Source organism: Cygnus atratus, chromosome 19, assembly GCF_013377495.2.
Source record: "Cygnus atratus isolate AKBS03 ecotype Queensland, Australia chromosome 19, CAtr_DNAZoo_HiC_assembly, whole genome shotgun sequence".
In the NCBI taxonomy this organism is placed as follows: domain Eukaryota; kingdom Metazoa; phylum Chordata; class Aves; order Anseriformes; family Anatidae; genus Cygnus; species Cygnus atratus.
In genome coordinates, this window is record NC_066380.1 from 2512124 (window position 1) to 2539524 (window position 27401).

The 27401-nt window shown below is 44.6% G+C and overlaps 2 protein-coding genes across 5 annotated transcripts in view; one reads left to right on the forward strand and one right to left on the reverse strand.

The window, feature by feature from the left end:
* Nucleotides 1-136: 136 nt before the first annotated feature.
* Nucleotides 137-26995, reverse strand: GSN (gelsolin). Of its 4 annotated transcripts, XM_035555515.2 has the most exons (18): nt 26886-26989; nt 26432-26488; nt 12569-12770; nt 11441-11595; nt 10730-10891; nt 10332-10481; nt 9931-10020; nt 8845-8977; nt 8292-8380; nt 7523-7738; nt 6596-6729; nt 5686-5776; nt 4485-4655; nt 2896-3070; nt 2489-2613; nt 1871-1948; nt 1098-1158; nt 137-620 (listed from the first exon to the last, which is right to left on the reverse strand). In XM_035555515.2, exons 2-18 carry the CDS (start codon nt 26462-26464, stop codon nt 451-453), a joined length of 2235 nt encoding a protein of 744 aa, XP_035411408.1. In that variant the 5' UTR covers nt 26465-26488; nt 26886-26989; the 3' UTR covers nt 137-450. The 4 variants fall into 4 exon arrangements, with proteins under 4 accessions (XP_035411408.1, XP_035411411.1, XP_035411412.1 ...); XM_035555518.2 differs by lacking the exon at nt 26432-26488 and having other exon boundaries at nt 26886-26995; XM_035555519.2 differs by lacking the exons at nt 26432-26488; nt 26886-26989 and adding an exon at nt 25050-25086.
* RAB14 (RAB14, member RAS oncogene family) overlaps nt 14452-27401 on the forward strand; it is a 37945-nt gene continuing 24995 nt past the window's right edge. Inside the window, exon 1 of the mRNA XM_035555529.2 lies at nt 14452-15852. Coding sequence (XP_035411422.2) covers nt 15824-15852 — 29 coding nt within the window. The 5' untranslated portion in view covers nt 14452-15823. The remainder of the gene's footprint in view (nt 15853-27401) is intronic.

Here is a 27401-nt window from a genome sequence, read left to right on the forward strand (position 1 = left end):
AGAATAATACTGTGAATTTATCAGGGTCTTAAATGCCAAAAGTTCTGGGGAGGGGAAAGCAAGCCATCTCCACCCCTCCCTGCCCCACACGCATCCTTTCTGTAAACATTTAGCAAAAAGTGCATTCGCAAAAAAATGGCACAAAGAAGGTTTATTTTTCTAAGGTGTATTTGTTTCAAGTAAGTTCAAATGTGGGATCTACAGGGTCTGTTTATTATTTTCCTCTTAGTAACAAAGCCCGCCATTTTATTCTTCTTCTATTCCATATAAGCTTTATTGTATTAAATATAATCAAAGCAAGGAGTAGAGCAATATGACTGGTCACGATTGTTTTGGTACTTATTGCACAGCTAATTGGCTATTAACATCATTGCCTGCAGGAAAAAGTAGCTCTTGAAGGCACTGAAGGCACTATACTTGCTCCATTTCAAAAGAGAAAAAACCTGTTCCTTAGACATCCACATCTGCCATTGCTCTCTGTAGAGGATCAACAGACCAGTAGTCGTCATCCCAGCCCAGGAACCAGCCAGAGAAGGTTGGAGGCTCAAACCCTTGCTTAACGAGCGTGACTGGAGTTCTCTTATCTCGGCTGGCGGGATCAGTTTCAATGTACCGTTTAGCTGTAAAGGCACAAGGAGGAGAAAAATCACATGGAGTCCAAATCTTATGGAGCAACAGAGGAAACAGATTAATTATAGCTAAATGGATGCTAGAGATACAATTTCAGATTGTATCTGTAGTCATTAAAAAAAAAAAAGCTTTCACTCAGTGGTTTTATCTACACCTGTTACAAGAGTGGCATTTGTAGGTAGAAAGCATGTGTTGGGATTGTAAAATTCTCCAATGCAGTGGCAGTCTATAGCCACTTATCCACGCAAGAATATTTTTTCACTGTTGGGGTTTGAGCACAGTGTGTCTAAATGCTGCACCTCTTTATGCCGATATTTGGGATCCTCCTTTCTCTATCTCTGTTGTCTCTTTGATCACAATATTGAATGTCATATCATGGTTAAGATAAGTTTCTCTCTACCTTAAAATCAGATAGTGAGAAGACAAAACAAACACTTATTTCAGAGAGTAAAATGTCATAACAGTACCTGATTTCAAAGCCTCAGTCTTTTCTTCTTCCTGTGCATCTTTTCCAATCCATACAAAGACCTGTAGATTTAAAAAAAAATCATGTGAATTGTTTCAGCAACAGTCAGTATCTTTATGAAAGACAGGATAAGGGCTCATTGACCAGAGTATGGCACAGAACAAGAACAAATTCCTCCTGGTGCGCGTGGCTTATCGACTTACTTGGCTAAAGCTACTGGTAGATGACAAGAAGCTTTTTGACTGCAGTTTATCTGCAGTAAATTCTAGATACATGAACAAATTATACACTACTTTAACATCAGGAAAAATTGCTTATGTTTGAACATCCTTACATAAAACAGACACAAAATTCATCTCTAAGTTCACTTTTGGCTGATTCACGCGCAGTGACTAACCCAAGCCTTCTGTTTTCAATTACAGAAAATGTGTCTGTGTCTTAAACTGCTGAATCCTAACCATGGTTCAGTCACCTCCAGCCAGGACAAGGACACTGCCCTCAGGAAGTTTACAGCCTGGGGAAGTACATATGATACACAACAGCCTGTCTGCTTCAGCCCATAAGCTAACAAAGTGGCAAGACACCGGCTCTTTTCTCAGGTTCTGGGTCTAAGTTCTCTTCAACATCACTAGTGAGGTGATTTGTTCTCAGGCCTGAAGGTGGAGGGACTCTACAATACAACAACTCTGCTAGCTCTTGTAATTTGGGTCTCTTAATCTAGAGCCACACTGTTCATATTCTTTATTTCCCTCCTCATAGGTAAACATGACATACCTGATCCCATGTGTCAAGGATCATAACGTCATCTGTAGCAAGGTCATCCTGAGTCAGATCTCCAGGAACTTCTTCAATCTGAAAAACATAAGGTTAAAAGATGAGAATATAGCTCAAGCATCACTTTAGCTTTACAGGAAAAAGGCAGGTTACATGGACTCTGGCTTCACCTCCTGTCAATGAGATGCATACCATTGGCATGGTATTTGACCATGCAGCTCAGGCTATGTCACAGAAGTGTTCTTACACCACAGAACACAAAATCAGTCTCTGTCTATCTAGTAAAACATTCTTTAATTCCTGTTCAAGGCTTTTAACGGTGCCTCTTGTTAATAGAAACATTCACGAGTTAAAATCTGAGGAGTTTGAATGCTGGTTATTAACCAGGGGAGGACCAGTTTAATGGTTCAGAAAGTTGCTGTGCTGACAACAGTGCTATAGAACTAGCTGCTGTCTCTGCAGAAAAAATGGTGCTGATGCTTTCCTTCTGGAGGCTACACTGCAAAGGAAGGAAGGTAAGGTATAACAGCCCAGCGGGTGACTCAGAGCAGACTGAGATGAAGTTACCCCCATCTTTGTCAGATGACTGTTGAGTTGACTGTCTTCCCAGATACTCACAGTGAAGCGTCCACTCTTGTTGGAGCATGCAAAAAGACGAGGGGGGTGAGCATCCATCTTCTTGTCCTTCAGCCGGGGAGAGGTACGGTAAGGAGCTTTTCCACCCAAAGCAGCCCAGAAATTCTCTGAAAAAGAGAGTGACATACTGATGCTTCAAGTATTCGTGGAAAACACAGTGGCAGTATAGCTTGGCTAGGACTTGAAGCACTCTTCTGTCAATGTCAAACTCCCAAAGGCCTACAAACATGAGTGCACTGTTAAACACAATGAAGGTACTAGCTCGGAGAAGCCACTCTGTGTCTATGTGTACATTTCCTTGTTCTGGGAGAAATAAAATATACACGAAATAATAATTGGGAAAGTGCAGCTACACAGAAATGACCTCAGACTTCACGTATCTCCCTCACCTGGCTCTCTACCCTCAGAAACCTGTACTGAGCGAGCTCCCAAAACGTTCAGCAACTCCTGTGCCCCTGATTTCTCGGCATTGCTGGCTCCTTGGCCAACCCAAAGGTAAGCAGCAGAGGGAGTTTTCAGGACAAAGGCATCATTGGAGTTCAGCTGACTGGCAGCAGGATCCAGCTGAAGAGAAAGAATATTGCATGTGTCAGGCATAATCACTCTCTATGCAGAGCCCATTATTTCAAAATAAAAATCAGCATCTATCCTGAAATACACTTCTAACAAGATATTCCACACAAGCATGTAAGGTTACAAGATACGTTGTATATTTGCCTATATCTGAGTAATCAGTTAAACTTAGTTATGTGAGAAGAGTAAACAAATTGTGTTTCTGCATTTAATCTACAGATACATATGACCTATGGCAAGAATGCCTGGAGCTGTCATTTGGCCAGTCTTTATGGTTATGACAGGAGACTTAAGAATTTTCTGAGGAGCCTGTCAGAGAGCACCATCCCTGTTGCTGAGGCTGATGAATCATTAACATAATTTCCCCAACAAGGACAACAAGGACATGCCATCATGACACTAGGAACTTAGGAAGTTACTGCAGATATAGAACAGTGCTCCTGCCTCACACAGAGCTCCAGTCCGGAGGAGGGCTACAAAGATGATCAGAGGACTGGAGCACCTCTCCTATGAAGAAAGGCCAAGAGAGTTGGGGATTTTCAGCCTGGAGAAGAGAAGGCTCCGGGGAGACCTCATTGTAGCCTTTCAATACTTACAGGGGTCTTATAAAAAGGATGGAGAAGGACTCTGTACTCGGATATATAATGGTACGACAAGGGGAACTAGTCTTAAACTAAAAGAGGATAGATTTAGATTAGATGTTAGGAGGAAATTCTTCACTGTAAGAGTAGTGAGGCCCTGGAACAGGTTGCCAAGAGAAGTTGTGGATGCCCCATCCCTGGAGGTGTTCAAGGCCAGGCTTCATGGGGCCTTAGACAACCTGATCTAGTGGGTGGTGTCCCTGCCCATGGCAGCGGGGTTGGAGTTAGATGAACTTTACAGTCCCTTCCAACCCAAGCCATTCTATGATATGATTCTATGACAGCTGTTGGCCAGGATTCATTCCCTTTTTTTGTTGTTGCATGTTTTTGTGTGTGTACGTGCATTTTTTTTCAAAGGAGTAGGGCTCTTAACCTGTGTCCTGGCACAGGTTCTATTTGCATATAGGGTTAGCAGCATGGTCACACAGGCTAAGAACAAGTCACAACAACCAGCACAACATCCATCCAAATGGTTTTCAACACTGTTTGAAAAGCATCATTGTACGCAGGTGTAACGTCTGTTGTGGACTTCAGAGAAAACAGCTTCAGCCTATTCAAGGTGATATTTATAAACTAATTAGAAGGTGATGATTATTACTACTTATCCATAGGAAAAGAGAAATCTTTTAACACTTTACCAAGGTTTCAAAGTATGCTACAGTTTACATCAGAAAGCTCAGTCTGGCCCTTGTTCTTCTCAAAGGGCTCATGTCCCCATCACAGCCAATGCATGCAACATGGACGTTGGCTCTCTCTTCACATACCTCTACCGCTCTAGTAGCTCCTGAGGTGCTGGATCGGACTTGGAACAGCCGTGTTTCTGCAGGTGCGGTTTGGCCGCCTCCCCTAGAGGTTCCACCCTTGTAAATAATCAGGGGCTTTCCACCAAACATACTCATCAGGTGAGGTGGCTCTTTTCCTTGCACTACTCGTTTCTAGAAAAAAAAAAACAACACTCAGTTTTAAGCTGCTGTTGAAGAGTAGCATCAGGTACGCTAGAAAAGGCTTTTGTCGCCATACTTCCAGCTGAAATCTTCCTATAGCACCTAGATGGTCACTGGAGCTTAGCTATTAACTTCCACACAAAAACAGATCAGCATTTAAACCGAGCTCTCACAGTTGCCATTTCATTTTAATTGATGGGTGATCCACTGGCATAGAGGTAACAAATAACAGCCATGAAAAACCTCCTGTCTTATACAGGCCACTTGTTTCTTGCCTAAATAGCTTTAGGGTTAGGTAAGGCAGGCAGCCTCTCCGTAACACCTGCACCACAGATGGAGTCTCCCACTACGTGACTGGATTTCTCCACTGACATTTGGTACCGTATATGATACAGAGAGGATCCCAAAAGCCCTTTCCTTCTGCTAGGATGGTTATCAGGGTATACGACACATTTTGGTAAGTTACACTTATCCTACGAAATACAAACGTCCTCTTTCATTTGCCAAAACATACTGAGCTTTCTCACTGTTTCTCAGCATTTTAACTCTTTCAACTCTTTCCAGATTCACTTTAGAAAAAGCTAACTGAAATATTTCGTTCTCATGAACTATTTGTTTGCTTCTCACTCCTCTCTCAATCACCAAGGGCTTTCTTCTGTCACATGCCTTTTTTCTCACTTTAATTTTAAATTAAGAAGAAAAATAGGTATCTTAGCTAACTCCAGAAATTTGCTGCATTCATCGATCCAGCTGCTTTTGCAAAAACACAGCTAAATATATCCAAGGTGTTTCCTACTTCTCCTACCAAGCTCTGTCAGCTGTCAACATGTTGCACTAACTGGTATGAAATGCAGATTGTTAATTCCTGGTGTTAGTAATACTACAAAGCAGAAGGCTCACTGCCACTTAAAAGATATAAGAAAACCAGTTATATCTTATTTATTCCCAGTGTTTATTTTTCTGCTTTGTTGGATTTTTGTTTGGTTGTTGGTTTGTTTTTTTTTGTTTTTTTTTTTTTCACCTGCACAGGGCTGCCTCCCAGCTCCTCATCCAGCTGTACTGTAAGGAATGCAGAGGTTGCAATTTCATCTTGAGTGGAATGAGCACCCTGCCTGAAAGACAAGGCAAAATTTGAGTTGTATTTTTAACGTTTTCCCTTCCTACACATGCACCTTACAGAGACGAAGACAGAAGAAAAACTTTTGTTATCCAACCTCTGCAGCACTTCATTCAACATGAAGAAGAAATTCACTATCTTATATTGTAACACTGATTACAGAGGGAGATGGGGACATTTTCTAGAAAATAAGCACAGATTCTTTAGTACCTTCGTGTCTATCTCCCATTATCCTTCTAGCAGCTGGCTTAAAAACATGCCTGTTGGTACTGTTAGCAGGAAGTACACATGCAGCACCTACAGAGACCACACCCTTTTTGATTTCAGTTACGGAGCTTGTCTGTGACCCCTCTGATAAGCAAGAACATCACCACTGTGAGACTAACCACTGAAAAACTCCTCTTTAATGGCGTGGTCTGGAAACTGTAAGAGTCACAAGCCACCAACCAAGCTGTTAAAATAACAAAAGACAGTCACAGTGGTCTCAGATGTAGAAACTCTGCAAAAAGTCTAAAGCATGATCCAAAGAAGGGAGTAACTACTAGTAGGGGAAAAAAAAAAAAGAAAAAAGAAAAAAAAGAAAAAAGAAAAAAGAAAAAAAAAAGATGCTAGCACAGTAATTCCCCCCATTAAAATTTCAAACAAAACATTTCAGATTTCTGGTAGTGTTTTGGAAAGGAATACTACCCCGGGTGAAATCTTATTCCTTAAGAATCCTCTATAAATGGAAACCAACAGTGATCATTTTCAAAGAAGACTCAGAACACCGCTTAGTCCCAGTGTTTCCTGACTTGCACCAGGAAAACCTTCTTACCAAGTGTAAATGATCTGTCCCTGTTTTCCAGCATGCTGGTAATTGTACAAGATAATATAACTATCCCCTCCGTAGAACTGGCCATATGTTGAAGGATCCACTGGCACTTTCTCTGAGCCTTCTATTCTCCAAATCTAGAAAAAGAGCAGAAAGGGAGAGGAACAGAAATATTCTGAGTGAAACATGACAGCAAAATAAGCAGACTTTCCTGAACAGAGCTTGTGTTCCATTTTCTTCCCTAATTTGGCTTCCTAAAACTTACAGTACTGCAGCCCCACCTGCTGGGGAAAGTCACTACAAGCCTGGCGATCCCGCCCATCAGATTTCCACAGCTTGCAGCCAGGCCTGAAGCAAAGCACATTTACCTCACCCTTTTGTGAGCTCTCAAACCTCGATCAGATTTATCAGAACGGTGAGAAACACTTTAACAAAAGCCAATCAAACTACTAACACTGCCAGCCCGTGTGCCAATTTCGTACCTGACATGATCATTCCAATTTCTCTCAGTTGGACAGTTGGGAACAGGGCTTTTAGATTTACTGGGGACTTCTGAAAAGTCTAAGGTTGGCATGAGAACCACCATGCAGCCTTTTCAAACCCATCTTCACCACTGCTTCCGAGACACCCATCCCATGTATGATGGCAACAGCTAGAGTAACAGGGAGGAGGTGGAATGAGAACATCTGGCTACACACCATTGGGTGAAAAATTGTCCCCAGGGCAATCTTGGAGTGAAAATAACAGCTCATCTACACCACACGGTTGTAGGGCTCTCAAGACCTTGCTGGTATTTCTGATGTTAAAAATTCCCTCAGTATTTATGAAACTGAGTCTCACGCTCCTATCTGTCTCACTGTTCTTGCAGGAATGCAAGAAGTAGCAAAGACAATTCTGGAAACCTTCCAAAGGGATTCTGATGCAGCTCACCTGTTTCCTGCCAGAGCCATCATCCTCCATTCCATGCTGGGCAGCCATGGCCTTGGAGGTGTGAAGAGTGGCGGCATCAAAAGGAACCTTCTCGATCTTGGCAACATGACCAGAAATGTAAGCCTGTCCCAGTCCTTCTGTCTGGTCCTTGTCTCTCCAGTTCTTGAAGAATTGCTTAAACAGAGGTGTCTCACCACTCTCAGGGAGGACTTGGATCTGAAACAAATGAGCCAGCCCATCACGAGCAGCCTTACCCCACATCCCACAGAGCTCTGACTCTGGCTACTCCTTGCTTCATAGGAGCTCTGGTTTCAAGCTGGCAGAATTGCCTGGTACAACTCTTCTGACATTACAACAGTGAAGTGCTGGGTGCCAAGAAGCACTACTAAGAGCCAGGTCAGCTCTCGCTAATGCCTGACACACAGCAATCAATAGAACCTCCAGTTATTACCACAGATAGATCTTTATCGAGAGTAAAGACATCACAATCCATCTGTTTTCTGCTGCTTGCAACCACTAGTTTGAAAGAATCAATTTCTTCCATGCCAGTGTTAGTCAGCCTTTAAGCCTCTGTGTAACTATGCCTGGGTCTCAGAATATGCTATGGGATTCAGACTCAGTCTAAGGTGAGTTTTGAGGAAGACTGAAGGGCTGTTAAACCCTTAGAATCATCACTTTAAGAACAAGAAGGGCAGGTTTACCTATACCTTCTCTTTTTCACCATTTTGAGAGGTCATAGAAAAGGTAAAATAAATATATAAATCCTTACCTGGGTATGCTTCGGATAATTCATCTTATCAATGAACTCAGAAGCTGTTTTCAGGGCTGCCTTCCTCTCTTCAGAGTTGGCACTCCTGCCTTTAATGAAAATGGAGAGAAGAGGGGTCAACTTTTACAAAGTTTTGTGTACCCAGAGAAAAAACTGTCCCAGGCACTTCACCCTTTTGCAGCATCTGAAGGGCCCAGCCTGCCAGCTAGAAGATGATGCCAAAGAGCAAAGGAAAATTGTTTGATTTCCTTTATGCTTTTCTGCGATGACTGAGAACACAATTGCCTTTCTACTTATGACATTTATTTATTTTTTCTTCCTGGTTCCAAGAACCCTTCGTTTAATTCTGTACACTAAAGACACTGTATCTTAACACCTAACATTTCAGATGAGAGTGCTCTTCTGAGATTGTTCGTACTATCTGAACTTGCCCTGAAAAGCACCACTATCATCAAGTGTCCACTCCCCTACCCAGCTCAAAGGAAACAGGGATCAGTAATTGGATGCAAATCCTATGTATGCAAAACCAGCTTCACCTGCATCTCTACGGTACCTTTCCAAACAAAGATCTTTCCATCTGTGCCGTGGTCCAGAATGAAGCAGTCATCTGTGTTCAGGGCTGCCTGGGAGAAGGGGTTCTCATCTGCCACCAGGGAGACTGCCATGTTCCCGGCCCCATTTGAGACCTGTGATAACACAGCGCAGAGATTAGATAAGGCATTTCCCTTTTTCCCTCCAGCGTCATGGCAACGATCCAAAACTCAGGGAGTGGAAGGAAATCGATTTGAATGCATTGGCTGCTCCAGGCACTACTGTTTTACAAACAGGATACCTTTGACACAGCAACAGTATGACAAAAGCATAACACTTACTCTGAAGCTTTCAAGTACTTCTAGCAATGCAGATAATGCTGGGACCAAATAAAGATTGATTCAAAATGGTAAATATCTTTGGTGCAAAACCAGCCTATAAAATTCTTCTAAAGCAAAATAACTGCACCTAACAACCGGAGAGGACTGTCTTGGTAACTGTGAATAGGCTTCTCTGTGTCGAGTGGGTTTAATGGTCTGAGTTCCTGTACTTACTAGTGAATAAAGATCTACATTACAAACCACCTTGGCAGACATTCACTAAATCATTAGCAGAGACTGCTGTAGAGGAGATTCCTCCCAAAAAGTCTTGGACATTCTTCTGCACTTATACTAGCTGGTGGCAAATGTTACCTTCCAAATCATTGCTTCATCCAGTGTGCACACTGGATGTAGAAAGGGATAGAGGCAGTTTTCAGGCTCACTCTTTCTAGTCCAATCTTGTCAACTTCCTAACACAACATTTGGTAACACAAAGGAAGACTCCCTTTCTTTTACCCACTCATTTCACACTCTGCCCTTCCCTCAAAAATTCCTGAAAAGTCCCAGCTCAATCCCCACTGCTGACTAGATTCAGCAGCGGCAATAAAGACAGTAAAAAAGCATGTGAGTATGCACTGCAAGCAACCAAGGTTCATACACTTGAAAAGTTCATAAAAAGCTCTTTGACTGAGATCAGATCAGCTTTTCTCCACTATTCCAGCTCCATCTAATTGTGCAAAGATTAATCCATTCTCCACAATTGTCAGAATCTGTCTGTTTCTTGTTACCTTGTAGAGCTTAGCCAGTTTCCTATTAGCTGTATCGGTTTTGGTCTCATCAGGAGTTCCTGCTGGCAAACTGGGCTTTGGTCCCAGGACCTGAGAGAGAAGTAAAAAAAAATAAAAATAAAAATAAAAAAAGCATTAGTAGCCAACTGAAGAGAATCTGTGTTCCCCAGATACCCCAGCCACAAGTAACAAGTAGAAGAAACTTCTAGATCAACAAAAGCAAAAATATACTCTGATGTCCCAACAATGCAGAGGTCCAAGTCTGCACTGAATTGAGTGTTTACACTGCTAGCACTTTATATGGAAAGACACACGCTACTGAGCCTATCCACCTATTGCATCCATTCTTCTAGATACCGCCCTTCCCATTCCAGCACAGAGAAATGGATGAAGTGAACAACCTGTAGCATTTCCTCCCGCTCTGATCCTTCCTCTGAAACGAAGACCTTGGCGCGACCATTCCGCTCGTTGTCCCGAATCCCCTTGGCCAGCACAGTGGCCTTCAGCCGTTCTTGACGATTGCTGTTGGAGCCGCACCACTGGTAGATGTTCTGGGGGGAAAGAGAAAAACCATGCAGCTAACACTTGTCGGATCCAAACATGACCCTCTCTGAAGGAGACAGCAGTACGGCTGAGACTGAAAGATGTCAGAAGACTGGTTATGTAATGTTTCAGAATGCTCAACACTTGAGATAACTTAAACACCGTGGAAATAAAAAAAAAAAAAAAAGAAGAAGAAGAACTAATCAGACTTCTGCCCCTGAAAGGCTGATAAACTCATCTTTTGCATGGTACTTACGCTGCCAAGGTCAAGGATGAAACAATCCCCTGTGTTGAAGCTCTCCCAGGTCACAGGGACCTCCGTCGCTCGGACTGCTCTCCTGCCTTTGACCTGGAGAAGCCTCTGCACAGTCACTTCATTGGGAACCACGTGCCTGAAGCCAGAAGCCACACCACCAGCCTAAGACAAAAGGAAAAACGACTGATTCATACTCATGCTGTTGCTTTACTACAGTGGAATTCCACTACTGAAGTAAAATGGAATAGAAGAAGCAGGCATTGAAGAGCAACTCCCACTGCTATTCATCTGCTTTACCCAAACATTATGTATGGTAAGGAAGTGGACTGAGCACAGAAAAAGGGACTGGCAAGGTTAAGCTGTTAAGTAATCGGGGAGAAATTAAGTCTACTGAGTAGGTGTTTCCCATTAAGTAGGACTGCTCTTTCTTAAACTCATTCCAGACATCTTGGGACTGTTTTTTCCTCTGCTTCCTGAAGAAAAACAAAACCCTGATTCCTAAAATTGTGCATTATTAATTCAGCCAAAGTTCTCCCACTGGGATCTGCTGTTCTCCACCCTGTCAGTTCCAACTCATTGAAAACATCTGTTTGAGAATGTTTTTAAGCAACTGGCAGAGAGGGAGTTCTCATTCTTCCGAGAAGTGGGCAGGGTGCCATTTCTTGCAGACTTGATTCAGACTGGCAGTATAAAGATCAAGTCATAACCTACCTTGTACTTGATGCCAGATTTGAAGTATCCCAGGAAAGTTGCAGACTCATGGCCTTGCACTTCACGATGCTGGACAGCCTTCCCTTGAAGGTAGTCATCCATCTGAACAGTGAATATGGCAGCTGCCCCGCGCTCATCTTGAGAGCTTTCATCTCCTAAGAAATGAAAAGGTGACAACAGGGTTTCAGCTCCCACATCCGACTGCATAAACACCAAGGAGAAAGGAGATTCCTGAAAAGTTTAGCTTCCAGGAAGGTCTGCAGAATAACCATTTCCAAACTTTTCTAATAACGACCCCAAAGAGCATTAAAAAGCTTATTTTTTCCTGTCAGGCTGATTATACCACCATATCTGCTGCAGGCCCACTGCTTCACAGCTGCGCTTTTGATAAGTATCACACACTTTCCCTTTGCTGTTTTGCCTTGTCCTGGATGGAAGCTTGCTATGGACTAAATCATGAGCAGACGAATCTGCAGGGAGACACAGTCATGGTTTATGAAGATTGTAGAGACTAGCAGGGCATTGGTTCCCCAGCAGTTTCCCTCTCAGGAGCTCTTTAGCATGGAAAAGCTACTGAGAGATGGCAAATAAGACAAACCCCAAGCAAGTATCCTACATAGCTTTAACTACGATATTGCCAAAGTGTTTTGGTTTTGCAGGATGTAGAGAAGTCTTGCCATGTTAGTCGGTGACTTTTACTGCAGATGGACAATTAGAAGATCTAAACTTCACAGGGACAAAGAATACTCATTGAGTGAGGAAGGTAACAGCTGACTTCTATCCCACCAAACAGAAAGGATTTCAGCAGCCTCTTTCATGTGAGATTGTCTTCTCTGTGGGCCTGACATGAGACTCTGGAGAACTAGGACTTGTGTCATCTTGATCAGAAAAGTCCTTCGTTTGGTCACACAATTCTATTTCTAGGTACAGAGATGGCTGTTCTCACTCTTGCAGAAACCATTTCAAATATTTAAGTTGAGTAGCGCTACGTGCACCCAAAATTGCATTCTCTGTATGCCATTCTCTGTGTTCCTTACTTCCCTGGGTAACACTTGACAATGCTGGAGTAGTGTGAGGAAGAGAGTTCACTTTGGGCTCCCAGTTCAGGAGCACTCCCGTCAGACTTACCTAACCAGAAGTGCAAGTCGTACTGGAGGTTCCCATTCCTCTGCTTGATGGTGTTTAGCACCAGATAGGAATCTCCTGTGAAGAAGTCTCCATACAGATTTTTTGGCACTGGTACCAAATCAAATTTCTCAATCCTCCAAATCTGAAGGCCAGGCTCCTTCCCAGCCTTGGAAAACTCAGCGTGTTCCACCATGCTGACAGGCTAGGGGCAGGACAGAGAATGTTATTCAGTACACACAGTACAAGGAAGCCCTTGTTTAAATTATATTGCTTCTGATCTCTTAACTATTGTTCCAGGCAACAAGGGGAGAGTTTCTTTTTCTTTTTTTTTTCCTCTTGCACTGAACTGTGCAAATAAATAAAATCTTTCTTAAATGATCACTGTTACTTTTCACTTCCAATCAGCTCTACTTTCTGGCTTATCCCTGACACCCTGACTTATTCTTTCCTAGACTCTCTTTTCTCTGTTTTTTTTTTTTTTTTTGGTCTACTTTTCCTGGTTTTACTTTATGTATTTTCTATACTAATTTATAACTTTTCAGTTATAAGCAAAAGTCAAGTCCCCTTACTATTATTTTCAATGCATGAGGTACAAGACCGCAAGAAATAAACTTATCACTACACATTGTGCATCTTGCACAATTATTTATCATTACTTACACCTTGTGTAATCTTATCCAGCTTGTATTATTATTGTGTAATCTTATCCAGCTCTCACTGGAAAATGTTGTGAATATCATCAAAGAGTTAGATAATTAACAAGTTTCTTATATACCTTCCATTTATAATCGTGGGACACGTTACTTCAGTATTTCTGTGCAGCTGTTCCATTTCAGGAATTACATATACTGTACATAACATCCTGTCCTAAGGACACTGCAATTCTGCTTTAATATGTGTTTTTTCATGTTAATATAATCTGTTAGTAATATGCAATCCATTCTTTTAAAAAACATAATAAACACTTTCATATAGCTATATTTTTAAACAATTCACTTTTGTAATACTGAAAGGAAATAGAACATTTCTGTAGCACCAGTAAAGGAAGTTTGTCTGTATATTACTGCATGCCTTTAAGTGGTATCAGATAACAGGGAAGAAAAAATTAAAAGGTTATATTAGAAGCATCCAGTATTTTGATAAAGAAGACAGTTCACAGTAGCTGATGGACAAGAGTACAATACGTCAGCTTCCAAGGCAGAAATAAAGAATGTTACAAACTAGAAAGCAAAACAGCAAGTTAGCTACTGAAGTGATTCCTAAGCTGAAATCAGGTATCAAACAGGCAGAGATGGAAAACAGCGAACTTCCACGTTCTGATTCCAGTCATCCTGAGAATTGCTCCCAAATCCCCACTATAAAATTGGACAAGCTCCTTAGAAAGAGTTAGAAAACAGTGCGACTCTTAGAAGTAATCAAAAACCAAAAGTTTTCCAATGTTTAATTGTGGCGTTAGGCACTTACCACAGCTGAAAGCACAACAGCTGCTGTAACAACATATCCAAGCCCTGCAACAGACATGGAGCTAACACAGTTCAGCTTCAGAGCCATTGTGCAAAAAATGGTGAGAAAAACATAACCGAAGTCCTGTCTGCCCATTTCTAACCGCAAATGGGCTTCTCCCTTCTCCTGCAGAAGCTGTAGGGAGTCCCAGCTCCCTCCTCCTCCTCCTGCAATTGAAGGCACACTGCAGGAGCCAATCTTTTATCACAGACAAACACACCCACCCCCTCAGCACCATAGGGGCGTAACGTGTTTGTGCACAGACCTCTTGGAAATCTCAGAGACTCTTTCAGCCACTTACAGATGCTTAATCCCAGCAGGCAATAACTCAAGACAATATGCTATCCATTACAGCTGACGGTGCAATTATGTCCAAACAAGCGAAATATCTGGTCATAAGGCCAATAAGAGAGGAAGAAATTAAGAGATGTCAACAACAAAGGCAACATTTTGTCTGCTGAAAAACTGCAAATAAATGGAAAGTTGACGAGATGCAGAGGAACAGAAAGGGTGTTCCAGATGGCAAGGGCTGCAGAGAAAAAGATTTTGAAAATGAGAAAAGGAACAGAGAACCACTAAAAGTATACATCTGAATGACCCGAGCATGGAGGGAATATGCCTTCATCTCTCTGAACTTGCCAGAGGAGAAAGGAGCAAAATTCAGCACGTTTTGTGAGTCTTGCACCTGAATGCAACATCTATACAAGCCTCTATCAGAGGAACACAAGCCGGAGAGGGCTGATACGGACCCCTGTATTTCAGCTCATGTGTTAGCAAAAGGACGTTAGTGGTCTGGTGGGTGAAAGAACAAGAGCTACCTCAGTAATTCCACAACCAAATATTACTGAGGGTGTAGTAAGACCCCCGTGGCAGGAATGTAACAGCCATCAATCCCGTTCAGTCCAACAGAAGTACAACATAGCATGGTGGACTGCAGCGTGCCGATGATCTGCCACCAAGGACAGACAGCAAGGAGCTTGTTCTTCTGCCTGCCCTACACTTCAACGACTCAATTCACCACGTTCCCAGTACGTACACTGCACAGAACAGCCTGTGTCCCACCTCCAGCCATGGCACCCCACGCGCAGAGCAGCCCCGTGCTCGTCCCAGGTGCTGGGGTGGCTCCCGAGGTGCGAGCAGTGTCTGTGGTGCTGAGACCTGCTGCAGGCACGCTCCAGGCTGCGTGCCCACGGACACCCTGGAAGGCCAAACAAGAAAGACAGGAGGAATGCAACTACTGCCTTGGTGTCGTTATGCCGCTGGTTATTCTTTTGCTTTTAGTGCACCCGGAGAAGAATTACTGACAGTCTGAGGTTCCTCCTTTCAAAAGCTCTCAAAAGATGCTTAAATAAGGGACCAGTGCTCCACCTGCTTGAGTCCACAACAAGACTTCCAGGATGGAAAGATCAGACCCCTCTTTGTATGTGCCTTCTCCTCTCTCCGTGAGAATTCTTTCTCTCTCTCTCTCTCATCCAAGCTAATGCATTTTGTTCTGAAATTTCAAGTTGGCAAACTCTGTTTTAGTTAATGTACCTTTGAAAATCTCACTGCAAATTCTCAAACTGCAACAGATAATCAAAACAATGTCTTAGTCTTGCTGGTATTTCTGATCTCTGCAAAGGAAATTCAGTGTCAGAGGTCCAAAAACTGGTGAAACGACTTTGGAAGCCTAACAGTGTACTGGGTCAGCCCTAGTGTTCCGAGGAAGTCAGCTGTGAATGGCTCCTGCAGCTGCAGCATACCCAAACCAAGATGACCCGATTGCAAAACATTAGAAAGAGGTGAGTCCCTTCCAAATGGAAAAATACTTTGGACTTTTTATTAATAAATGTCTGGATAGAGCCACGCTTTGATAAACTTCACAGACTGAAGGCAAAGAGACCTGGGATCATCTTCATTGTTAGCATCCCATTTCAGGGTAAATTCAAATCCCCAAATATATGCCTGTAAGGATATACAATATGCTGGGGGGGGTGGGGAGAGGAATGGATGTGGTCTTTTAATCAACTTGGCATTTTATAAGTCTTGCTGTGAGTCCAAGCTTGTCTTGTCAATTAGCTGCAGAATGTAAATGTAGGCAAACGAAGGAAAGAGGGCTATATTGAATAAATTGTATGTTATCATACTCCTTGGTAAAGATTCAGCTGAAGCATGTCAGAAGGGAATAAGGGTAACATACTTGACCAGCTGGTATGGCTCATTACTCTGTCAGCAAATGTGGCATTGTTAAATCAAGCCACAGAAATCTGTGCTCTGGATGTCTGATCGACGGCATGTGCCAGATGAGGTTGCCAGGGCCATACTGAAAAGGATGTCTTGCTGGAGACGTGGGAAAAAAGGCAAATTTCAAGCTGATGTTAATAAAAGTGTCCAGCTTAGTCACAGAAGTAGTGCTGTGCAGAGCCAGCATCTTATGCAAAAGAAAATTATTTAAGGAAAACAAGGAAAGGGCTTGAAATACGGGATTTCAGCGCCAATGGATCATCTAAGTGACACTTGGCCGCAGCGTGATAAAAACAAGAACTTAAGAAGTCCAATGTTTTGAGCAAGCAGTGGAAGACAACAGCTTGTTATGGTATCCAGATGTGCAGTTAACGCAATCGTCACAGGTCTGTCTGAGAAGGGCTTCTGACGGAGAATGGCCTACAGAAATAATTGCGGGGCTGCACGTCCTATTTGCCACACAGCATGCGAGACCTGGTGTGCCAGGGAAGCAGACGCTGCCCAAAAGTCTACGTGTGTCTCTCACAGACCAACAGCAGAATTTAGAGATTGCTTCTTCAAGAAATTTTTAAATAATTTTTTTTCCAGAAGCTGGAAGCTGCTTGCTTCAAAAGAAAGGCCAGGAAAGCCGGAGGCACCCTCTGGTCTCTCTGCCCAGCAAATGTGCCATTCCAGCCCACGCTCCCCATCACTGCACTGCGAGAGGCCCGACAGCTGGTGCTTCCACCACCACCTCTCAGGGACTCTGTATTCTTTCCTGATACCCAGACCAAAATCCCTTTCTTATTTCCATCCTGGAACTTATAAGAAACAGTTCTCTTTGCCTGCCTCCCTCCCTAAATACTCCCATTTATGCTCCTCACGTTAATCTCTGTGCCTGTGCCTCCCACTCCCCTGTCGCAGTGGCTCTGTGCCCTCACAAATTGATGCCATCAGCATTTTCACTGTTTGTCTTTACTCCCCTCTAAATTTGTTCCTGACACGAAGGTGCCCGGTTCTTCAGCAGGGCCCCTGCCCTACACAGAAAGGAACAGCTTGTTCCATTTCAAGACATACCTGTGAGCCCAGAACCTCTTATTCTGTGTCCCATCACACAGCAACACCCATTAGTGGCAACAATAAATGCCTGGCTCCTCCACATCAAATAAACTGTCACATCTTCACACCTACCACCATTTAAAGCGTGTAATGATGCTACCTAAAGAATCTTTCTGTGAGACGACATCGTCCAATCTCATGGAATAAAAGAAGAGGAGAAAAGTCTTCATTCTGTCAGGCTCCAGGCTGGTTCCTCCTCAACCTCAAACATTCGGAGCAGCTCACCACAGCTGCAGGAATGCATGCACTCAGACAAAACATTCTCTGACTTCTGGCATTGCCAGAGCATTTCAGACCACAAAATGTGCAAGGCAGTAATACTTTAATAATTAAAAATTTACTGAAGTGAGATTAAATACACAGGATCGGGAATAAATATTTAGTAGCCAGTTCCTCTGCATGACATAGCAAATATTAGCACACAGGGCTTTCCTCACCACACTTTGTACTCTGACATTTCTAAGACTGCAAAGAGCACATATATTTTTAAGCCATTCAGTGAAGCTTTTGGAGGCTTTTTTTCTGAATACTTACTGAATATGGGCAGTTGGAAAAAAAGAGGTGGAAAATTGCTGGTAAAATAGTCGATAGAAAAAAAGAAATAAGTGCAGTGGTTCGTTTAATAGCTTCAGCTGTAAAGAGTTTTTTGTGTTGCAAAGGAAGAGATATTTTAAGTATTTACATGACACACAGAGACCCAGAGGTCTGATCGCTATGTTCATAGCATCCTGGTTTAACAGAAATGGTGCTTGTGAGGGTGCTTATTTTTGTTCAGCTGACAATGCATCAGAAGGAGGACTCTGGCTTACCTTCGAAAAAAAACCCACTGTTGAACAGTTTGCTCTCCTTGTAACTTTTACCCAGTAACTGACCACTTACAAGAGAAAACCAAACATATATTTCTTTGAGATTTTTTTTTTTGAGCTACAGTTGAATTGTGGCAATTCACGCATGTCTACACCCACAAATACAGCAAGGACTTACCCGCACAGGGTGGCTGCTCAGGAAAGCTTGGCTGAATTAAATCAGACTGTGAAATAAGCAGTGGCAGGCCAGATCACCATGTGGTTGTTCTCATTTGCAACCCCAGTGTCCAGGTCATAACAGGTTCAGTTAATTTGTTTAAACTCGATGCGTAACAAGGCCCATACAGGAAGGTCTGCAGCCAACATAACATTACAACACCGAGTATGTAAAACACCTGCTGTGTAATTCTGGAATGATTCCTGCATTTCTAGTTGGCAAATGCAGTATATTTTATTTTGATGAATAATACTTACGCAGCATCAAGATAACTGTCAAGTACAGTCTGAATTTCTAAAACGTGGGGAGAACAGGAGATCTTAGTAGAGTTTCTATCCACACAGCATTCATGCTTCAAAAATGCTTCTTGTGCACCAGTCCTCGCTGTACCTTGGAGGCAAGAGGTTGCATTTCCACCCAGCTAATATTTTTATTTTCTTCTACTTATTTGTGAAAAATTGCCCGGAGACTATGGATTGCTACAAAGAAATAATAATATATCTCCTCAGGAAAAGCAAGACTCCCTTGCCTCATAGAATTCCACACCTCCTATACAGAAGAAGTAAATCACCACCACATTTCTGCAGCAACAACAGGAGGACTGAGTCTCTGTTTTGCAGGGACCAAAGTTGTGCTGCTAGCATGTTCAATCCTAATAAAATCAGCAGGTTGTACGTGCGACAGTAACACTGCCGAGCAAGAGCTGCATCCTGCAGATCACTGAGAATGTCACTGAGCAGATCAAACATACCCAAAATCACATTGTTTGCTTGCTTCAGGTACAGCTGTTGCTACACTTTATAGAGAGTCTACACTTCCTGACTACCCACGCAGCCATTTCTTTTCTCTCCGATCCTTTGCAAACCCATAAAACCTCTGAAGAATTTATGAAGATTGTTAGATTGAATATTACAGAATCATTCAAGTTCTGACAATAAGAAATTCAAGACATGACACTGCATGAAGTAGAGAAAGGAAGGCAGTTCAGCGCAGTATTAACAGCTGACAGTACATAGTGAAAACGGAAATACTTTTCTGTTCTTTATAGCCTCCTTGCCAAAATAGTATATATGACTAATTTTTCAGTAAGTTGCTGAAAATAAATCTGGTGGGACTTCAGCTTTGTTGCCAAGGTGACAAGCATTGAAAAATATCTAAAATGAGATATGAGATCAGCTTTCAGTCTCCTGACAGCGCTAAATTCATATACACATAATACTAAGAACAACCCCTTTCCTCCCATCCCTAGAAGAAGCTAGTAAACAAAGCTTCCACGAGACAAGGAAAACTGGCATGGAAGAGCCTCCTTCTACTCTAACCATAGTGACTCCATAAACTATTTCAATCTTCAAAGAGCAGCATGGTTAATGATAATCTTAACATCTAAATAGATGCAGCCAGTCACAAATCCAAAAAGTTCAAAGTGGCATTGTCCCTTCTGCAGCTACCTCCTTGATTTAAAACATGCGTCTGATCCCAAGACGAACTCAAATCAAGCATCCAGGACACAAAGTACAGCATCATCTGCACAAATGGCAAAGTAGGTTTTTGCATTCAAAAGTTAAAATTCCTCCTAAACCACTTTAGCAAACCAGAACACCCAGATGATTTACGTATTGTTCACTTTTTCCAGCTGTTTGCTTGCATTATGAGTCATGTCAGCTCTATTCCAGTCTCTACCTTTTGAAAATGATCCACTCAGTAAACATAGAGGCTTCAGTCCAATGCACCAGGGCTGAAAACTTGGTGCATAGAAAAATACTGAAACCCCAGAAACGCAAAAGCCTGAGTTTCTTCTCAGTTGCACTGATATGAATCAGGAGGAATATTTATTACATGGGAGAAACTCTTGGATAATATGCAGGTCTCCCATCTGATCGAAGCACACCCAGAGAAAATCTGCTGATACAATCAACTGTTTAAAAGCCCTGCCTTAAGAGCATACATGGGAGCTGAATCATGCACTTAAACACACGCAGCATAGATAAGCGTGGACCAGTGGAAACTGCTGGCCACTTTCCATCTGTTGCGAGCAAAAATGAATCCTGAACTGTACTTAAACACAAATCATTGTTCAGTGCTGAAAACACGTCTCAAAGGAGCGTGTATATAGCCCATAAGACATAAACCAGTGCATTAAAACATGATTACAACCCCATGTTATGTCCCATAGACAGATCTGGCGGTGACAGCCAAAGCACAAGCATGGAGACAGTGAGGAAATGCTCGTGGTCAGCTGCAGGGACATGACACAGATGTTCTCCCTCCAGCCACCAGCTCCTGGCTGCGTACCCAGGAAGTGATCTGCAACTTTATGCAAGCCGTTTTCCTCCTGCAAACCAGCCAATACATTCCTCAGTAGCACAGGAGTCTGCTCAATTCATTACCATTAACCCAAAGAAGCAGAGAGCAATACGTTATTACTGGAGAAGACGGGATAGAAACCAGAAGAGACAGCCTCAAACGAATCCAAAAGGGAAGCGTGACGCACGGCCTTGCCCTCCCGGTGCAGCAGCAGGCCCAGGTGACCAGGTGAAGAGACTTGCAATAAGCCACTGCTACACGGACGGCAAGGATAAGGAGAAGTACATGCAAATACTAGGGTTGAGGATAAAGCAGCTGTGATTAAAAAGCACGTAGAGGGAACGTTGTGCTATGCCCTGCTGGTGCAGCACGGCACGTCCGAGTCCTGCCGCCAGCCTGCGAGGGGCCTGGCTGCTGGGGCAGCGCAGCCAGGGCAGCGCACAGGAGGGAGGCAGAAGCCAGCTCGCCGAGCAGAGGCACTGAAATCAGCGTGCTTCTTCTGATCCTGGGATGTTGATTGGAACGTGAGCTGTGTCTGCTGCAGGTTTGCAGTTCCAGCATTTACCTGCTGACGGGCACAAGAGACGACCTAGAGCTGCCACGGCTGCTCCCTCCAGTCCCGTGCCCGGAGGCACAGCGCAGGCAGTCCTGCACGTCCCCACCTCCCTCCTCCTCGGGGCGCCAGGGACACGACTCCCCCATTTCACACTGCGGTCCGCCTCACAGACACCCACTTCCACGTAAATTGATGTAGAGCTACTAGAGTTCCCCTTTCAATTTTGCTATCAGTTCTCCTAACACATGCAGATGTGGTCACTGCATTAATGACCCTGGCTCGAGCAGACTGACTTCTCACGAAGGCTGTTTTCTGTCCCAAAACCACAATGCCTGCGAGCACCACGGCCTTGGCAGGAGCACCGTGCATCATCCATCCCACGTGGCGTGCAGCCACAAGATGGCAATGCTATAAACAGGAACGCCAACATAATCCCTTCTTCCTCACAGGAGAGTGTTTACAGCTCTCCCTCTGGTGATTGACAGAGGTTTTTAAGTTTATTTTTAACGGGATTCAGGCTTTTGGTGGTGAGGAACCACAGGCGTTCTCAAGGAAGGCAGCCTGCAAGAAGGGAAAGTCCTAACGGCGACGGCTTTCCGCACCGCGGCCTCCATCCAGCCCGAAAGATTCGGGATGATTCATTTCCTCCAGAGTTTTAAAGACGCTGTTTTGAATTGTAGATGTATTTTTACTGTGTGTGGAAACATTCAGTAAATAACACATGTTTAAACTTTGTTTTTGGATGGCATCCCATGGGCTGACTAGTTCCTAACACAAAGGGTTGTTTCTCCCTCCTCCAGTTGTGCTGGGACACCAGCTGAGAGCAGCCCCAGTTCTTCAGGTTCTCAGTGGGAGATGAATGAGGGGCAAAAGAGAAGAAGGGAAAGATCAAAAACACAGCCTGTAGTTGGAAAAGAACCCTGAAATGAGTAAAAGGAAAAAAAAAATCAGAGTCCAAACCATCTAACCCGTCAACATAGTCACCACTACGTCCCAAACTTTGACCAAAAAGAGCCAACAACTTGGTTTTAATAAAAAAAAACAGACCTCCAGCACGGCTGTTCTGGGCTGGCATTTCCACGGCACCTTACGCGGCTCCTGAGCCATGCTGAGCACCCCAGGAAAAAGCTGCTGGAGCTCTGTTCAACCCCACAAATGTCTGAGCTCTATTTAACCTTGCAAGTGCATCATCAGTGGATAATCGGGGATAAATACCTGGCAACCCTGCTGCTAGTTCAAGTGCTTACAGTGAAAGGCTCCTACTTCCTCTCCTAATTTTTCAGACCACACTTTTCCTCACCGAGCAGTTGGGAAGTACTGAAAGCTGACAGCTTATGAACAGCCTGATCTCATTTCGCCTCTGACAGGCCTTAACAGTGACACATTAACAAACCAGTTCTCTGCCGGTGCCCTAGATACACACCTGGATCAGCAGACTACGTACGCTGAGTGTCTGGCCAGCGATGGGCTTGTAGTACTGCAAGAAAAACACTGACTGCTGTGATCAGGCAAGTAGCAGCAGCACGGCTGTACCTGGAGGGTACGGACACGCTGGTCCGTGTACAAAAGAGAGATCACCTCGCTGCGTGCCAAAGAGCTCATAAAAGGCCTGATGAATCTACCCTGGCAGCCAGTGAACTTTGGCTATCAGCGAGCAGAAGACTGAAGGATGTGGTGTAAATATGGGAAACGCGCCAACATCCAGGACTTCTTCAGAAGCAGACGAGGCAGAAGCATACCCTAGGAAATCTGGGCCTGCTGTGTACGCAGCCTGCGCAGACACTCCTACCACCCAGCTCATTTACTTTTATTTCCTTACTGAAAAACAAAATCATGGGAAGACAGAAGACCTCTAACTACAGAAATACTGCACAGGTTTTGCAGTCTGCCTCGTGGTTTAGCAGCATCCCCGTTACTCCTGTTTGGTACAGGGGCAGGAAGCAACCAGCTGCCACTTATTTCTGTGGTGACAGCACTCTTGGTGGTAAATCCCCACAGTTGCTCCTAGGAGACAAATTCTTGACAGACTGGGCTCTGAAGAAAACCCAACTCTGGACTTCATTTTGGGCATCATAATGACACAGGCAGCAGTGCAGGCTAAAACCAGAAATTCTCTAATTTTTTACATTTGCATTAAGGCATTGTTTCTAGATGGACAGCCTAATTGCTGTGTAGCAATTTTAAAGAAAACAAAAGGGGTACTCTGCAGGCACAAAATTGGAATTATTGCTCAGGGGTAGAACTACAAGTGGAATCAAAAAGATAAGGTAAATTCACAAGGGAGGGGATGATTAGTGACTATTAAACACGACAATCCGGATGCAACCTTCACTTCTGGAAATCCCTAATCATGACAGTTTTCAACTGCCAGAAGCCACAAGGATAGACCTAAGGAAATCTGCCCATGCAGACTTCTTTCTCTTCCTTTGCCTAACCATCTGCTAGGAGCTGCCATTAGAAAGGAGACACTGATGAATGAACCAGTGTGACAGCTTTTCTGCTCCTGCCCTGAGGGCTGTATCTGACTGCATTACCTTTTCGCATCGCCATTGTTTCGTGGAGCCTCCTGCAGAAAAATACTCTGCAGACTAACAAAACACGGGCTCTGTGGCTGTGCTCTATCCCCACCTAGTTTGTGTCCCATACTGGTAAAAGGGTTCCAGCCCGGCTTGTAGCTGAGAACCCTGGCAACTCCGTTCCTTATATGGGAACAGAATAAATCATCCAGAGCATTTCTTTCAAATTCCCTTAGTCTTCTTAGTGTCTGAAGTGATTAATTAATGATTAAGAGACTAAAAAGACAAGGTCTTTAAGTAATGCTCAGAAGCAGAATAAACTACATGACAGAGGTACACAAAGTGATAAACTGCACACACACACACACACAAAACCCTTTTTTGCTTGATGTAATACCTCAGTGGCCTTTGAAAGCCACTGCACGAGGCATCTTTTGAGTCTTGAGTTTAAAATGATTCAAAACAGATTACAAGAGTACGTACAAAATAACAACATATACGGTTTTGGTTTCAGTTTTAATTTTTAGAAGCGACATCTAATACCTTGCTTAGAGCATCAGACAGCTACTAATCAACAGAAGTATAACACACAACTTGCTGCTGACAAATTGCCCATTGCAGAATTTTCCGCCGCTTCATGAAAAGCATTTGATAGCAATCAGGCAGAGACATATTCAGAACTCAGTTATTCATACAGCAATTCCTAAGTGCAGTGAAAGTGAACAAAAACCAAGAACAGCTGCTTCTTCCTAGACAGTAGTTACTCATTGTGAGCACCCTACTTCATGTCTGTGCTTAACCATGTTCTGCTTTACTGCAACCAGTCTGCAACTTGATCACTTCAGCTCCTATTTAAAAAAGAAAAAAAAAAAAAGGTGGGGAGAAAAAAACAACCCCCAAAATATTTCTTTTGGTGTCAGGATTCCAAATAAAAAGGGCGAAATAGATAGTTCGCAGAGTCCCCTGTACCTATCCACCATCCCCCTTCATATATATGTTACTGAGTAACAACACTAATGTCTGAGTCTAGAATTAAACTGGAAAGTTTGTATTTGTAAAGCAAGTTAAAAGCCGATACAAATCCCCAGCACCAAATAAGTCACAGAGCTATTTTAAGAGCGGTTTAGTTCCCACCAGGACACTGTAAAACAGCCAGCCTACAAGAAGTTCTTTTATCTGAACTTGGGGAAGCGTTGGCTCAGCACGGGTCTTTGAAAACAGCTAGCTGCTGCTTCTTGTACTGTACAAAGGCTCTTACCTTTTCTTTTTCCCAGAAGCAGCATCCCCCCCTCAGTGACACTGCCGGCTACGCTGCTAACTCAAGCAGTGGCTGGAGCACTCACCAAAGTATATAAAGTATCTAGAAAAACTGCCTTGTAATGGAACATGTCAGGCAGCCAGCCTTTTAGCTGGAGCTGGCAGCAATCCCCGGTGGTAACGTTATCGGAACCATGAAACTGGATTGTGGAATGCTATCTCGCATCCCCGCTTTGGTGACAAAAGGAGCACATTCACAGACAGGTTGGATTGGTGCCTGTAAAATCAAACTTGAAACTAACAGTAGCACTTTTGCTTTGTCACCCTTTAGACATTCAAAAGTAGCCAGAGATCGATTGCTGGTTCAATTTCCTTGCACTTTCCCCATAGCACTGGAATTTCATCAGGCTGAAGAAAGCGTCCATTCTTCTGCAGGCAGGAGATATTCTCCCAGGGACACCGAAGGTATCCACTGCTCACTAAAACACATCGGTATCTAAACACTCAGACATCCACTGGAAAATCCCTCCGTGTATTCAAACACAAACCATTTAAGAAGCTGTCCATCCACCTATGCCACCGATGAGGTGTAACTGCAATCCCTACCCCATCTTCCTGCTGAATTCTAGTGAAATCCACGGAGCCTGACTTCTCGCTGCTTCAGCAAGCCAGTCCTGCGAGGGGGCCCGTTGATGGTACAGATAAACTAACGCTGACACGCAGGGCTGGCGCACAAGCGCAGAGGACAGCATTCTCGTTATCCGCACTGGAGGTGAGCAGCGCAGTACAACTCAGGGTGTGGGACCACACCTCGCAGGATGGCACAGCACAGGCGGAAGGCAGCTGCGGTGCCCGCAGCAGCCATCCTGCAGAGCAGACGTCAAACAGGGCTGGCTTCTGCTTCTCCCTGCTAGCTTATGGGTTAAAGTTAGATCTCTCAGCGCTCCCTAGTATGGATAACGGAATAAACTAGCTGATGAACAGTATGAGGGGAACCCTTTGCGACACCCAAGGTTGTGCAAGACCTGCTCCCAGTTACCCAGAGAACATTTCATTTGCCCAGGCAGATGTTACGTAGCATTTTGTAAAGTAGTTTGAGAAACCTGAGGGGTGAGAGATGCTTAAGAAACCTGTTTTACTGCAGAGCAGGAATACCCTAAGCTGAGCCATGCCATAAATCCAGCGAAGGAAACTTTTTTTGCTGATAAACTTGCGTCATGCAAAGTTGGTAGTGGAAAATTGAAGAATTGTAATGATCAGTATGAAAAAAAGGAGACTTAGGGGAAACTGACGCTAGTGTCATCCTTGTTAGCAAAGTCGGATTTTTTACATCCAAAAGCAAGTAACATTCAAAGCAGTTTTATTCAGAGAGGATCTACTTACTAATGAGGCCTCCTTGAAACAAGTCATCCCCATAACTTTTTTTTTAAAAAACTCTTCCTAGGAAACATTTCAAATATGTTTTAAGTGTCTACGTATTTGGAATTTCTGTTCAAACAGACTTTTCAAGCATTCCTTCCCCAGGCCGAGAACAAAGCGGCCGGCCCCCCGCTGCGCCCCCCGCCCCCTGCACGGCGCTTCTTCCTCGGGGGACGCGAACGGCACGGGGATTCCAGGAGGCGCCGTAAAACCGCGGCCGGCTCGGACGGGCAGCGCGACCCGGGGGCGCCGCTCGGTGCCGGAGCCGCCCGGAGCCCGCCCGCCGCCCCCCGGCCCCCCGGCGGTGAGGGCTCCGCGGTTCCCCTCCGCCCAGGGGGGGCCGCGGGGAGCGGCAGCCCCCCCCCCAGAGCCCCCCCCCCGGCGCCGCGTCCCCGCGGGGCTCCCGGGCCGGCCCTACCTGCTGCTGGCACTCGCGGCCGGGCGGGAGGCAGCTGCCGGGAGCGGGGCCGGGCCGGGCCGGGCCGGGCAGGGCAGGGCAGCCCCGGGGGCGGGTTGCGGCGCGCCCCCGGCCCCGCCCCGGCTCCGCTCCGGCTCCGTCCCCGCCAGGGGGCGCGGCCCGGTGAGGGCCCTGCTCCGGCAGAGGCAGAGGCTGCGCCTTCAGCCCCGACAGCACGAGGAGAGGGCGGCACGGAGCCATCCCGGCGGGAGGGTCTGCACGATGGGCACTGGGAACGTGGGGCCAGCGCGGTGCCCTCGTGGCCCTTCTCCTCACCTCCCTGCAGGCCGCCCGCCCTCGGCCTCCGCTCTGCTGCCAAAGGAACAAGGCGGCACTGAGCCCGCCGAACAAAGCCGCCCTTCGCTCGGTGCCACGGGAGCCTTGGTGGCCTCGGCGCCCCGCGGCAAGGCAGCGGCGCTGCAGGAGTTGGTTCGCCACCAAGAAGTGCACCGAGAAGTGCCAGGGCGAGGGGACAAA

Bases quoted from the DNA above. Each gene is read 5' to 3' on its own strand.
- GSN (XM_035555514.2), bottom strand. From the start codon at position 14,167: ATGGGCAGACAGGACTTCGGTTATGTTTTTCTCACCATTTTTTGCACA. The intron at 10,892-11,440 runs GTAGGTTATGAC...CTTTTGTCTTAG, and splicing joins AATCTGGCATCAAGTACAAG to GCTGGTGGTGTGGCTTCTGG. The intron at 5,777-6,595 runs GTAAGAAGGTTT...CTTGTCTTTCAG, and splicing joins GGACAGATCATTTACACTTG to GCAGGGTGCTCATTCCACTC.